The 16,080-nt window shown below is 40.4% G+C and overlaps 1 protein-coding gene across 4 annotated transcripts in view; it reads right to left on the reverse strand.

Moving 5' to 3' along the window:
- Positions 1-16,080, reverse strand: part of LOC102692035 (EMAP like 4) — a 106,147-nt gene that overhangs the window by 35,269 nt on the left and 54,798 nt on the right. For 3 of the 4 annotated variants that reach the window (XM_015362832.2, XM_015362831.2, XM_015362830.2), the window contains exons 3-5: positions 6,848-6,977; positions 4,863-5,072; positions 578-718 (exon numbers count right to left, since the gene is read on the reverse strand). In XM_015362832.2, the coding sequence (XP_015218318.1) occupies positions 578-718; positions 4,863-5,072; positions 6,848-6,977 (481 nt within the window). The remainder of the gene's footprint in view (positions 1-577; positions 719-4,862; positions 5,073-6,847; positions 6,978-16,080) is intronic. The other variant, XM_015362833.2, reaches the window with a different exon arrangement.

Genomic DNA, 16,080 nt, shown 5'->3' on the forward strand with positions numbered 1-16,080 from the left:
CCCATCCAGGGTGTACCCTGCCTTGAGCTTGTTACTTGCAGAGATAGGCTCTGGCTCCCCCATGACACTGAATTGCAAAAAGTGGCTAGAAAATGGATGTATAAATATCTAAAATAGATCAATCTATTTATTTCTGATCTCAGCAAAAAGTTAATTTTCATGAAGGTCACCCGCATATTCCTTTAATAAAACCCGATCTCTTGTGACATGTGCGCATGAATGGACACCAAAATTTGCTAAAGATTGCATTTTTCTTGTCTTTCTTTTGACAATGTAGCGCAATTACAAAAATAATTAAGAAACATATTTTATATTAATAATTATACTTTGGTACGGGTCTTTGATTTCTCCCACCTTGATTGTAGATTTTTTCTTTTACAGAATTAAGTTAACTTTCACAGTCAACAACTAGTGAAAACACTAACCTTAAGGTCAGGGTAAAATTCAAAAAGAGAAGAAAATCTGTCCTTTTGTAAAGTTAATGGCTCTCATCCTCAGGGTTTCCCTTCAGAAAAGAACCTTAATCTCTTGAAGTTTTTCTTCAATAAATGCGAATAAATTAATGGGGTTCACTCACTTCTCCGCATTCTTCACCACTTTGGACAGCAGTTTGGAGGTGGAGGCAGCCTTCACCAGCTTATTGCGGCTGTCTTCTGACGTCTCCCAGGTGCTGCTCTGAGAACGCTCAATCCCAGGTGCCCTCTTCACACTGTGACCCCTGCTCGCGCATTGATGCCAGGGAGAAAGAGTAAGAGACAGACAAAGAGGACTCATCACTCTCCATTTCCACAGACACAGAGTGGAGAAGAAGTATCTCTTGGGACACAGAGAACCGGAAAGGGACTGAAAGAGAAAACTGGAGGCAGGACAGAGCTCGGGTTTTCTTTCTAGGGGAATGCCAAGGTTCTGCTACTTTACTGTTGTTAATGCCTGGACTTTTGTAATGTTATCTCCAGTTGAGAGTTCGGTGTTTCTCGATTCAGTTTAACAGAGGTCTCTATAGACACATGTTTAGATGTCTTAAAAGGCTTACTGCAGTTACTGCTCTTTGCCAGGCATTCCAGAGCAGCAAGAGTCAGGGCACTCCTCTCATCCAGACCCGATCCTGAACAAACCAGAGTTGAGTCACAGGACACGAGAGCCTTTCCGTTTACAAGCTCTGAACTGCGCAGGGACGAAATGGTTAAGATCGGAATCCCACAGAAGGGGAACCTCCATGCACACACTGGAGAGGGGGAAGCACATACCCCCCCCAGCCACAGGTTAGTCAACTGGGGCCACCAACGACACAGGCCCCCAGGCCTCAGAAGAACGCAGGCTGAAGCATCAAAGCATCAAAACGATGAAGAAACAGAGAATAAGTGAGAAAGAACCCTCATGCAGGCACTTCTCAAACAAGGCTCTGAAGAAGAGAGTTAATAGCAAGTAGAATGCACTGTGGTCTGGATCATTTCTCTTTTGTGGCCTCCTGACTTCACAGAACTTTACAGCAGTGGGCACATAAATAGCTAGGCTTCCGTAAACACAGTTGTTGTTACAGTGCATTAACTTTAATGCTAAATGCCTTATTTTTAAGATTAAAATAAAAATGCAATTCAGGCCTAAGTACTGCATTATACTGTAAGAACGTCATACTGTACATTAAGAAGCTTCACCAGGTCTCAATCCTGATGACACATTATGCTATTTTTTCATCTCTGACTCATCGGTCAAAGATTTGTAAATGAAATGTAAATGTAAATCTGCTTTACTGCTGTTAAAATTTGCAATGGAGAAAATTCAGTCTACCTTCATCACAGTTGATCAAACACTTACAGATACCTTGGTATTGCGATTTATTCCTTTTTGCATGCTATCACAGCAAAAAAAATAACATTTTGAAAAAGGTGGATGCAGATACCAACAGACTGGCACTTGCCCATTCATCTTCCAGCTTATATTTCCATAACAAAAATGAATGTGCCTCTTAGCTTGATTTTATCAGCTCTCTGATCACCCATTAGGATTTTGGGACAGACAGAACATTTTTTAAATTTATATAATACAGGAAGCAACTGCATTTTCAATTATCTGTTCTGGAGTGTGAAAGGTGCAAGTGGTACTTAGCTCTGCTAAATTTTAACTGTCTATTTCACGTTTGCTGTGTTTTTGGTTTTAAACTTCTTATCTTGGTTTCCACATGAGGAAAGTCGATACATACAGATAGCGCTGTAAGTTGAGTTTTGGTCTATGCTTAATAACAGTCTGTCATTTACTAAAGCAATTCAGAAAACCCCAGAAGACACCGCATTCTGATTTTCCTGCTTTCCATAATCTTAAACTCTTTACCGTCAATCTTCCATTTCCAAAACAAAGGCATACACATCCCCGCAGATTTCAGTATTTTTAATGAGGATAGTCTGTATGTATTAATTCTGGAACATATATATGTTAATATATGTCAACTCATTAATATGAGTTACCTTTCCTTTCTTAATATCCCTGTTCTGAAAAGCCTACCTGTGGTGTCTCCTGCGATCTCCACACCCAATACATAATCTGTTGGATTTTAGGAGGAAACCAATAGGATTGACTTATGCTTGTTTGTCTTTGAGAGGTCAACCTTTAGCAACAATTACTATCATGAAATAAGCATTTAAATATTACTGTTGGAAAATCATATAATCAAATTACGCTTAAATGTTTTCACAGAGAGAACATGGTCCATGTACATGTACAACTTGTCTGCAACTCCCTGTACTACAGTACCAAGGGCTACTATGTGCATGTGAAAAGAAAAAGAAACTAGTTTTTCTTCTCATATGCAGATCACTTTTCATAGCAAAGGATCCCACAGCTGTTCTGTATGAGAAGGTCCAATTTGCAAAAACAAAACCAAATTTACTGATATACTCTAAACACTCCGAACACACAGGAGCACAGACTTGTAATCAAATTTAAGTCTTGCCTGCATAAAGAGACTGTGGCAGTATGGAAAGACACTGGAAGGATGGCGCAGACAGGAATGGAAAGAACTGATCCAGACCACAGTGACCACAAAGCCAAAACAGGTTATTTCCAGCAAAGAAACTGTACTTCCAGGGTTCAGGCTGTAATGCTTCAGAATGGGGACTGGGAGAGTCAGTGGGAAGTGGCAGCTGGTTTAAAATGATGAATGAGATGAAAATATGAATAATTATTTGTGCTACTGAGAGTCCTGTGCAATGTGTGAAAGTGGCATAAAGATTTTTTTTTTCACTTTCCATCAGAGTAAGCATAAGAAAGAGCACTCTCATTGAAATACTCTCAGATGCTTACTCTTCAAAGACAAGCTTGTGATTGAAAGACAGAAGCAGACCCACCGTCCTGGTGCCGGGAGCTGAAATGATTACAGGCCGACACTGGCCCAGGTCTGCTCTGAGTGGTGGCAGTGTGAAGCCTAGTATTGAATACTGAGCGGGGATGATGTAATGGGCCTTTCTGGAACGCACTGTGGAATGAGGAGGTGATGTCAGCAATGCTGATGACTCGCTGCAGTTTTGCAATCCTGTGAACCTCATGCGAAGAGGGCAAGAGCACTTCAGTGACTGTAAAGACAGTGTGAGGTGTAGATGCTGGAGTGAAATGACTAAATAGCATATGCTGATGACAAGAGATGACAAGGCACTGTGTATCACATGGCACTGATGTGAAAAATTTGCTGGAAATGAAGCAGGAAAACTGATGCTTAACTATGGCTATGAACCTTATTCTGGATTTTAGCCATCGTAGTAATCATTATCTGACACATTTTTAGGAATTCTAAATAATCTGGCAAGTTCATCCTCTTAAGGCATTAGTGAAGATATAACAGGAGTGGTTCAGATTTATTCTAGAAGTGGCACAGTGGCATGGTGCTAACCGCTGCTTTCTCTTACTGCAGCTCTTGGGTTCTGGGATTAATCCTGATTTGGATGGCATATTGAATACACTGAGTATAGTTCGATGTGCCGGATCCCTGTCATGTTTGGCACATGTGACAGATAAATTAATAATCTGCCAACTAATATAGAGCAGCTCTGCCGAGGAATAAAAGTGCATTTTTTAATAATCCTAAAAAGCATTCGAAATGCTCAGAATTTCTAAATTGCTCACTAATGCTCACAGGTGGCTTGCAAAATGAATCCTACTGTGATAAAATAGGTACCAGAAATACCTTTAATGTCTCTCTACCAAGCAAAAACGCATGCATCTGTTTTCAATTAAAAATCATCTACATTGTGGATAACGTAGAATCGGTATTCACCCTGCTGGAATTCTTTCATGCTTTAGATTACCTTTAATGGTGTGCATGCTACTGTAAGTATTATGTGTGCATCTGCAAGGGAATTTATATCTGGCAACCGCAGCTGATGGGAGATGAAATCTGTGCAGTGCATGTGGAGCAATGGAGTTGTCGATCACCGCTTGATATTTTAATAATAGCCTAGTCAGAAAACTTTACTACCCAAACATGTTAATCAGGAGCTTCTTTCATCAGAACCTCCCACATGGGATTAGATGTCTCTTTGTGTGGAGTCATGCAGTCACTGTTTAAAACTGCATGAAAGCAGGAGGTTATGATGAGTAATGAATAAATGAATAAACTCATTGCAAGCTTCAAAATCACTCTGCCAGAGGGTGGTCATCACGGAGCTTCATTGGTTAGGATCTGCCTGTCATGACCTTCCTTTTGGTTTGCTTTTGTTAGAAATGAAGCCAATGGATCTGAAGCCTAAAGATCACAGAGTGAAGTGCATTCAATGGAGAATAGGGGGAGGCGGGTGGTGAAGGATCTCCTCCTGAAGCATTACAGCCCCTTTCCCCTTGACATGGGCTGGCACAGTCCTGAGAGCTTGAGGAACCTTTTGATGGGAGCCGAGCTCTTGTTTTCTTGGGTGTGCCTTTGCGTTTGGGAAGGATGGGGGGAAGAGGGGTGACTGGTTGGTGATGGCGCTTGGTTGGGCAGCGCAGGCTGGCCGCAGGGGCTGGCCGGTGCTTTCTCACTGGCCTGCGATTCCTCCTTCTCCTTTATGCCCTCCATCAGTGGCTTGTCCTTCTTTTTCTCTGTACCGCTGCAAAACAACAAGGTGTCAAACTGGGGTCCAGGACCCCTCCCTCCAAGTAAAAAAAAAGAAATAAGACCAAAGGCAGACACCTGTAGGGCCATCAAGAGCTGCTGAGAAACAGCAGACAACTTCCGAACCAACCTGTTTCAGAAGTTCCTGTTTCAGACGGGCTGGTTCCTGAGAGCTTCAGGAACCTTTGAATTGGAGGAGGATGGGGGAGGAAGAGGGCAGACTGGATGGTGACGTTGCTTGGTTGGACAGCACAGGCTGGCACACAATCAATCAATCAACTCGATCGATTGATTGATCTATCCAATCTGGCAGTCCTAATTGTTCCCCATTTATTTTCGGATGCTGTGAACATTCCACAGATCCTACACCTACATTCAGGCTATGTTAATGACTACTCGAAAAATACCTACCTCTGATTCACAGAAATTCAGCTTTTGGAACCAGGTTCCAAGGGGAAAAAGATTACTTGACAGAATTCAAATCCTAAGGGTTAAAGTCTCTGTCTCTTTTACAGTTTGACATATCCTGTCATCTATTCTCCTCCCTAATTCACCTCCACCTCCTCTGCTACTTCAACTTTCAGCTTTAATGAATGCATTTGTGGTTTCTTTTCCTTACATTCAGATGCCATAAAGCACACAAGCGGACAATGAAATGGATTTAGAAATACAGCTTTCCAATCATCGCTTATGCAACATTTAAAAAAATAAGCTCCGTGTAAACAGCAGCTTCCAAGAGTCATTTATCAGAACAGATGACTCCACATTCTGAAAGCCAAATGTTTATTTTGTAGGAAGGCTTTACAAATGTTCAACTGTGCTGTAAAATCTGTGGAGGTTTGTTAGAGACAAGCAATTGTGAAGATCCATCTTGCCAGTAATGGACCTGATAGCATGAAACTCTAAGTGGCGCACATGAGTAAAGTTGATTTAAAGGGGAAGGTGGTCACAAACAATTAAAAGCCAGAGTCCTGATTTTTCATGTCACTTCTTAAACCGTGTAGGCAAAAGAGTTTAAACACAATCAACTATTTGAGAATTTTGAGATTCATGAAAATTGTGAGAATTGTGCTATTTATTAAGGCCCAGTACTGTGCTTTTCATGTAATTTCCATTCCAATAAATGTGATATAAGGCAGCTGGTCCAGGCCACCTACAATGTGTGAAATTAATCTAAAACTTGGTGATATTCAACAGACCCTAAATGCACAACTGCAGAATTTTCGAGATATTGAGCACCAAACATATTACATTTCAGGTAAGTAACAAGAGAAGTTTTAGAATAGCCAAAGCTATTAAAGGAATTTTCAGCTGAAAGCTAGCAATTTTAACCCTTTCCTGTATTTTTTGCATTGTCTCAATATTCCAATGAATAAACACGAATCTGGAAAAACATGTGACATACTACATAAACATGTGACATACTACAGAAGAAAGGTTTCTGTAAAGTTTACATGTGTGGAAGAGTGCCACATCTTAAGCACTGTCACCAGATTTCCCTCAGAAAGTTCTGCCTGAAATGGTGGCAAAGTAACACATATACAGTATGTGATATAATTAAAACTAGTCTCTGTACTGTAAATTCATTAAAGTAAGTTTGGTCAAGTTCTAAATATCACAAAAAAATAAATCCAATGAAAAAAAAGAATAGTTACTAAAATTCAAAGCCTTCTAATCACTCTCCACTTGAGCGGTGAACAGATTCTCAAGTGTGGGAGGCAGAACAGGGTGCTGTGTGATGGCGTGGGACACTCAATGAACAGCCTGTACCTTTTAGCAGCGGAGGAGAGTGTTTCTTTCCTGGCCACGGACACAGAGGAGCTGTGACTGGGCTTGCGGCTGGAGGAGCTGCCATTGGCGATGCAGGACATGGAGAATGCCTCTCGGAGAGGGTTCTGACCTGTGGACAGAGAGAGACAACGAGTCAGAGAGAGTGAGGAACAACACCGGAATATGTATACAGGATATACATATGTTTTGAAAGTAAAAAGAAAATGTGAAAAAGTAATAACATAAAAGGCTTATAAATGAGAGATGGCCATTCGGGGCCAACTAGTGTGTATGATTGCTAGTAGCAAACAGCAAGCATAGCTGGTTAACAAGTTCAAGACTCCAACAGTCTTTTGTGTTACGTCTTAAGACTGAGAAGGAATGCCTCTTTCTCCATGTTCTTTAATACAGCTCCTCTTAGCTTCTATGTGTGCCTGCTGGTAGGGTTCCACTATTTCAACACGCTTTTGGGGTTAAGGAGCAATTTGAATAGAGAACAATACAAGACAGACATTGGACACAGCTTTGTAGTGGGAGAATGGAAGGTGAGAGCAGCACGAGAAGAAAAAGGGTAGAAAATGAGCAAGATAGACTGCAGTCATGGTAAGAAGCATCGAGAAAGAGGAATGAGGTTTATTCAGAGCTTATCAAACAATCTGCAGCAGAACCCATGAAAAAAATAACACATGCCAAATAAATAAATGCAGCTGATCACTGAAAACAGTTTAGCTGATTTTGCTAAATTATATTTATCTCCTCACTAAAAATGCAACAACAGTAATTCAGTATTTTGCAGCAGTAATTCTGCTTTCTTTTCTCCAGGCTCCTGTCTTTTATTTTCCGAAAGCATCACATTCTGCTATAATAAAATTGTCCTTTTTTTCCAGTAGTTACAGAAAAGAAAACTAGTTAAAAAAGCCATTTACTATCAACGAAAATGATTTAAACTGCCTTTGGTTTCCATTTTCATTTTTAATAATTAATACTGTTTATCATGAAAGGGTCATTGCTGCCAAATTTAACACATTCTGTGCTGAAAACGCATGTGTCTCCTTGTAGTATGTAACAAAAATCTACAATTCTGAGGGGATTATACTGCATGAGGGGGGAGAGAAGAACATGGAGGCAAAGGAGGACAAAGGGGGATTAATTGTAGCCTGAATCCACACTGCCGCCCCCTCAGACATTTTAATTGGATAAAAGAGAACAGATTAAAGGAACCTGGAGCAGGCACCAGAGGTAATTGATTTATAGTTCATTAGCAGAGGCAGCAAAGTGATGAGTACCAGTAAAAGCCGAGTCAAGCCAAATGCTTTTAATGTCCCTTTATAGCACCGTTCCATAATGTGAATATCAAATCAGTGTCTTGCTAGAGAAATAATATGAAGCTGTGGTAAAAAGCTAAAAGCATGGCCTTGGCTCCAGGACACATCCTTCCACTGGGCGTTGCTGCAATAATAAGCATTTCCTATAAGACCAAAATATCTGTGCAGATAAAACACTCACCGGGAAAATAAAATCATTCTGAAAGCATACCACAGAACTTTATTGTGAGCGAAGGAAGCAATCCATCACGCATGACCAAATTCACAGATCTGGGCAATCTTCAGCTGGAGGAGCTGGTGTCTCTAAACGCATGGGCCTGCTTCACAGCCCATTACACCCTGCCTCGAAAACACACCCAGGATAACCCTCCTCATTGCCCTTCATGTCTCACAGCATCCTCTTGCTTCTTGCTGGATCCCGCTGCTATCTATCCTACCCCAGCTATCAGAACACGGAGGGAAAGAGAGAAGGAGGATTTGCTGCAACAGCATCCGTTTTTGAAGAAACGCTTTGACGCAATAAAGCACCTTCTTATTTGGCATCTTCTTTGTGCATTAAGCCCCTTAGTGCTTCCAGCTGACACTGCCTGCTATGAGCCCGGCACAGACAGACTGCCCTCTTTGCTAGGCAGGCCCATGCAATGGCCCCCCGAAACCTGAGAGAAGTGAAATGACCTAGTTATTACTGCTGGTGCTAAAGCATGGCCTCCGTGAAGCCTCTTCCCCATGCTGGATTTACCAGGCTGCCTGATGCTACTATATCCCCCTCCCCTCAGAAGTGGGATCAGGCGGACTGAGAGACATATGATTTTCAAAAACAAGAATGCCTGGGTCATCCAAGCAGACCAAGTAGGAATATCCACTATGAGGTACTGAGCAGAAGGAGAGAGCACTCTTGGAAACTTCCAAAAACATATTAATAAAAGTTGAGCACGCTGTATAAATGGCAATTAACTAAATTAAGAAAATGGCACTAAACTGTTTTTTTTTGCACTAGAGAACAAAAGCTGCTGAAGATTTCTGATGTTCTCAGGCGAGGCCTGTTAACAGACACACAGACTCTCTCAGGGAGAGGGCTGTTATGCGTTGGTCTTCATTCATTTCTGACAATCCTACACCACACAGGGAAAAAAAAACATCTGGAAATCAGGGGTATAAGCCATTTGAAATGAACAAAAACAACAGAATAAAAAAAAGAAAATACCTAAGTCTCATATAACACCAGTAAAACAAATTGAAAAAATACAGACATGACTCACAAACCCTTTGAAGGTTGACTATCCAAAATTAATGCCTGACCCGGCCTTCCTCCTCATATCCCATGATGCTTGTGTAGAAGTAGCCTGTGTTCTATATGTATATAATCCAGGTGAAACAATTAAGCCACCAAACAACCAGACTGAACTGGATAAAATAATTACAGGTCTGTGCTTCCCCCGAGTGCTGCAAAACACAGCCCCCTGTGGTGGGAATGGGGAGGCAGTGTTGAGGACCGTGGAGGAATTTCTGCAGTGCACCTCCTGTTCCAACACGCTGAAGGAGAACTCTAGCCTGGGTAACCCGGCACACGTTAATCCCCTCTCCTGAAAACCACTCTCAACCACCGCTCTGTGCCTGCTGCCACACTGGTCAACTTATCCACTATTACTGTGACAAAATGTACCCCTGCCTCCCCAGTCCCAATCATAAGACTGGCTGTTTCTCTGGATCATGAGGTTCACGTGGGTTGCTCAAATTGCTGAAGAAACATCACCCGTGGTAAACTGATCCTGACCTCTTTTCAGCCTGAACCTCTCACTAATGCTTGTCTGAATGCTGGCTCCAGCTGTTCACAATTAAGAGAATGGTGTGCACCCATGCCAGTGGGATAAGGAAACCTGAAATCTTGAAAATCCTGTGCCTTCCAATTTTAAATGTTTTTGGTCTTTTTAATTATTGTTAAATGAAGTCAGGTGTGGTGTTCTTACAGAATACCTGAGAATACTAGTTTCTCCCCCTGAGACATAATTTAATTCATAGACAGGTTAAAGGCAAAGAACAGATGTATAGTGTACAAACATTTATTGATGCCAACATTTTTATATTTTAGGCAGATAATTTAGATATAATGCAATGTTGATTTGCCAATGACATTTCGTAAGGTCAGAATGTAATCCAGATGTATTCATACCCTGTTGAAATTGGAACAAAAATTAACATATAACAAAAACATGTATTTGACTGAATTATGTTTTTGCTTGAAAAAAACTAAATATACTGTAATTTTTATAGCTTTTACACAGAGCAAAGCCATATCTGTCACAAATTAAGTCCAGTAAACACAAAAACAAATGTATTTATACAGTGTAGTTAGTGTTTTGTAAATCACCCCTGACACAGATTGTACTAAACTTGAGACATCTCCTGTGGTGAGGTTCTGATGAGGTTCTGGCACTTGTGAGTGAGGAATTCTGATCATTCCACCAGGCCGAATCACTCTGGGTCATTCAAACTGTTTGGTTTTGATGGGTGAATAGCTTTTCTTGAGTATGAACCACAAATGTTCATTTGGATTAAGGTCTGGAGATCAAGATGGCCAGTTGAGAACATTAATTTTGTGTGCAGTTAGCCACAGTTGTGTCAACTTGGACGTATGCTTCAGATCATTGTCATGCTGGAATGCCCATTTTCAGCCAAGCTTGAGCTTCTTGGCAGTCAAAACCAGGTTGTTGGCCAAAATGTCCTGGTACATGTTGGAGTTCATGATCCCCCACTATCTTAACAAGTCCCCTAGGACCCATACAAAATATACAAAACAAACACAAAACATCACAGACATATGTTGTGATATATATTATTCTATTACTTGTCATATTCGTAAAAAAAGGTTTCTTCCTTGCAACATGACCATTTATGGAGGACACATTGAATGGCAGTTTTTCATACTTTGCATTCGGAAGAGGCCAGTTTGTGTTGGAGATATCCAACTGCTGCATTTGGATTAACTGTTATAACCTTAACCTTGTTTCATTGGTTGTTGGACCTTAAATAAGATAATGCATGCTACTGGTGATTATCTTTTGTTATTCACCATCTTGAGGCTTTCATTACACTTCACAGTACATTTCTAGAATTGTTTTAAACAAAACATTATCCAATCCATAACTTCATTCTATGAGTTTTTTATTATATTCATCAAGGGTCTTCATAAATCTTGAGGGAATGATTTTATCCACATTTTTTATTATTTCTTTCATTCAGATGTTACTTAATTAAGATAATTTTGTTACGTGAACTAACTAGAAAGGAGTATCCCCCTCTCTTTTATGGCTTTGGAAGTTCATGGCTTTGGGGGAAAAAGGGACTGGAGTAAAAATCTTCGACAGATGTTTTTGTCAGTGTGCACAGACCTTTGAAACAGTTGTGGAACTACAGTTCAGGTTTCACACAGCACCTCTTGAAATAAGCGTTACTGAACTTTCAGTGTTCATGCTCCATTAACAGACAGCACAAACAATCAAGAGAAGAACCCTCCTTTCATCTGCTCCACTTGATAATCTTTAAACAGAGTCTGGCAGCGAGTCCTGCTGAAACCCAGCATGCTGTTGACCATTTACAATGAGGTATCTGTCAACCTCTATAGCGCTGGCAGTTTAGCAAACAGGAAAGCCTGAGGCCCATGGTGTGAGCTTCAGATGCTTGCCAGTGATGTCCTACAAAGGGGCTGAAGGCCAGCCAACTGCCTAAGCAACAGAGAACAGGCGCCCCACTACACTACAGGACAGGAAGAAGGCGCCTTCAACGAAAACATTCTCAATCAACTGAAGGCCAGGAATCCTCCTGTGAACCAGATCTTGAGTTTTTTACGAGTAATTATGCGAGTGACCACAGTACTGCCCACTGAGTCATGGTGTCTGGAATCTTTGAACTACTAACCATGACAAGGCTGAGGGAGCCTTTCAGCGGTCACTGTTGAATAACACCCAGCTTTGTGATAAAGCCACCTGATGGATTACGTTACTCAAGATTATAACGGCAATGACAGAATTAGCTCAGAGTGATGTCATTAATGAGATAGAAAGACAGATAAAATTGTGAGTGTGACCTGCTTGGGGCTAGCTCAAAGGGTACACTGTAACAAAATCACCTGTTTGTATTAATTATACAAGAATAGTAAAACACTGACGATATTTTATATCAACCTTTAGAAGAATAATGACTTTTAATTAACATCAATAACTGTACTAATTTCAGTTAATGAGTCTGTACTGTAATGTTTGCTTTATAAACCGTATGTCAAAAAACAAAATATCTTGTACCCTCACTATTTTGCATAATTAACTGAAAGGGAGATGGCTATCACACAATCATTTATTTTTCAAGGGGTTGTGTAACAGCACAATGGGACAGAGAAGCAGAAAACATGCTGTTGCATGATGCAGACTCCTGCCAAAAACATCCGACTGCTGTCAAAGACAAGCCCACTGTAACAAAACTCTCCAACAAAGAACCTCTCAGATTTCCTGGCCTGTGTCTTGTGGTGCCTGTCAAGTACAGAGCCAGCCCAGTGAGGTGAGAAAGACAGAGCGAAGACCTATTGTTGGGTGCATGACAATGTGGGCTAGCATCCAGAGGGAAGCTGCATGACAACTGGCTTAATAAGCCAGTGATGGAGGAGCCCTTTTTACCAATACAGCCCAATCAGTGGCCTGTGTTGAATGGAGGTATTCACCCCAGACTTGGCAGGGCAGTTCCCTCTGCTGTTTATGCTTTTTAACCATTTTGTGTCTCTAACAGATACATGAAAGTACTGTGTGGAAGACAGTGTAAGGAAAGGTGGAGAAATGGCTCCACTGCAGCTGAACCATGTAAAAACCCAGCTTGATTTACTCTTGACACCAAGGAAGAAGAGCTAATGTAAATGGACAGCATCAACTATGAACAATTTAATGCTATCCCCACGGACATGATAGAACAAAGTAACTGGAATAATAGTTGCAAACATTTAAAAAATATTTTATACATCTGGGATTCTTAGGCTTTCCCTAGCCCTGGACTGCACAAGTCTTAATGTTTATCAAACTACTTCTTCAAAAGGTGTACAGTTTAGTTCCCACTTTAATGCTGATTGTATATAATATGATAACTGAGGTGATTTGTTTAGTGTAAAATATTAGTATTTGTATTGCAATGTCAGAGTTGATGAGGGTAGAGACTATACATATTCTTTTGAGAGTTTAATGTGCTGCACTAAAATTAAATGTACTAAAATCTGTCCTGTATTGGCCCTGCACTATAAAATTTCAGGCAGCCAACTCTACAGTAGCTTCTTTTACAGTAGAGTAGAAGAAACTCCAATCTCTGAGTGATGGTTAAGGAAAGAAAAGAACTTCAAGTTACAACCCTACTGTATAATGGGCCCTCCTGCTCATTGCATTTGAAACTTTAAAAAGTATGTTTGACTTGGCAAATAAAAAATTATCTTTTTATTCTTAGAAAAGTACGGAAACGTTAGAGGGTATTACAACAACTCTTTCTGCTGTGACAGTGTTACAATGTAAGCTAGAATAGGTTAACTGATCAAGCATTCTTGCCCTAATCTCTTTGATCCTGACTGCATCTGATGATGATAATTGTCACTCGTGAATTTATTTTAAAACTTCAAACATAAATTAAAAGCCTTCAAACACAGGTAGTTCTGCTATGCCTTGAAATGGAAAAAAATCAATAAAATAAAAAATAGAAATGCTCTTAACTTAAAACCAACCAAAAAAATGTTAAACAATTCCAGAGATTCTCTGCTATTTGTTTCCAGTTTGAACCCTAGAAGAGTGCTGGCATGTTCAGTATGGTGTTAATGACAATTTGAAGCAAATGGCTTTGACTATTTCCACAACTATTACAACCATTTAGCATAACCAAAAACAGGTAAAGCTCTTCAGCAAATGGAAAAATTTAATACCAGGAGTCAAGGCTGGATTGCAAAATTGTTCACAGACCCTACATTTTGAAAGAGTCTCCATGTCTGGAGTGTGAACAGCAGCATTGTGACGACAAGTAGGCATTATATTTATACTGACCCTGAAACTAGGCCACAGGAGAGAACACATCACATCTTTTTCATTGCCTGTGCTTTAACTGTGTATTTATAGTTCCACTACAAGTTCTACTAAACAACCCATAGCAAATACACTGTGCGAAAAAAGTTTCATGCTTTTATAGTAGCCCCATAGTCTTGAAATACTGTACTTAAGTGTAGCATCTTGTGCACAGATGTGTGTAACTAAAACCTTAAAACCATTGACAGAGAAACCACATATAGTGTCAAATATATTTGGATTTTTTTAAAGAATTAAATGTACTTTAAGTAAAGAAAAAAGGTTTAAAGTAAAATAAGTAAAATACTAAAATGCTAAGTAAAATACTAAACTTAAACAACTGCCACTATTAAAGTGCTGCACCTACTGTACAGAACCTAAGTGATCTGCTGCAGCCATTCTACGGATGCAGACCAGGTCGACAGGTGAGAAATTACTTCCTTCTTTAGGGAAGCTGAGATTGTGCAAGCTGAGATGCTTTTCATGTTATAGGCTGATATCATAAAAAATTAGCTCTTGCCTAGGAGGACCTACAGTACTACAGCAGAAGTATCTTATTATTCTCTCTAAAGCTAATATGGAAAAAATATGCTGCTCCATTTCAGAGGATGTATTCACCTCAGTCTTACACAGCCACAGGCACACTGCTGTTACTGGTAGCTCCTGCTAATGTGCCATGGCTCAATACTGCAGAGGCTGCAGGCCAGACGAGCATGAACAGGGTCAGGTTTTTATGTGCCCTTTCTGATTACGCCTTGGTCCAGCTCCTACTCTAAACAAGCAATTCCAGGTTTACGCTGTTATTTCACGTGGTATCCAAGCCCTGTCTGCGCAAGCTGCACAGCAGTAATAAAATGTAAAAAAAACACAGCACACGTGCCTAGGCATCTCACTCCGCACTGACTCAGTACTGTGGAAAAAGGTAGCTTACTCTGCCTCATCAGCATCAGTCTCAGTCAGACAAAGACACAGTGGTACACTACTGTCAGCTCTCCACAGAGTACTGGGAGTTGAAGACTTCATTAAGACTCCCCTCAGATGTTCAACGGAGCCTGATTGAGTTCTGGTTTGTTAACATCTTGTTAAATATTTGCCTGCTGCAATCAGGTCTCAGTTCAGCTGATGTTCACAAACACATCTGAGCCTGTCAGGGAGACAGGGTGCAGGAAGTTAACCAGAAAAGGCAACATCTGTTGCTTTGACCATTTAGAAGAAATAGGCCACTCCTTTATTGACCCGGATTTTTCACAAATTAATTGTAAATTAAGTTGTTACTTTAGAAAAGGGCGGGGGCTGAAAAATTTCAAAATAAATCATGCTAAAAAAGTGTTTTTGAACAACCACTGTTTGACGATTTTCAAACTAAGGTCTACGATTCATGGATTTATAATCCATTACATAATGACTCTTCAAATCTGTGCAGAGCATAAAGCTATTTCCCAACACAATTCCATTAAACTCCATTCATAGACAACCCACCACCTTGTCTATGAATACAAAGAGGAACAATGCTTCCTACTCTAATTGAAAGGCTATGACCAGAGCTGAAACAGTCCCATTTTAGAGGAGCATCACAGACCAGACATACATTACTCACACTGACCCTCAGCGTTCCCTTCACAGCATGTTCAGGCCTAGAAACAAGCTGCAGTGAGATGGCAGAATACAGTGAAGATAAACACAGATTGGACAAGGAAAACCTTCCTTGCCAACATTTTCATTTCTTTGGTACAATTAAATTTATACAATTTACAATTTATTGAGTGAAAACTCAAAATGTAGTGTTCAGATTACTGCATGCGGTGCTCACAAGTCTTAAAACACCTGCTTT

This window comes from Lepisosteus oculatus, chromosome 17, assembly GCF_040954835.1.
Source record: "Lepisosteus oculatus isolate fLepOcu1 chromosome 17, fLepOcu1.hap2, whole genome shotgun sequence".
NCBI lineage: Eukaryota > Metazoa > Chordata > Actinopteri > Semionotiformes > Lepisosteidae > Lepisosteus > Lepisosteus oculatus.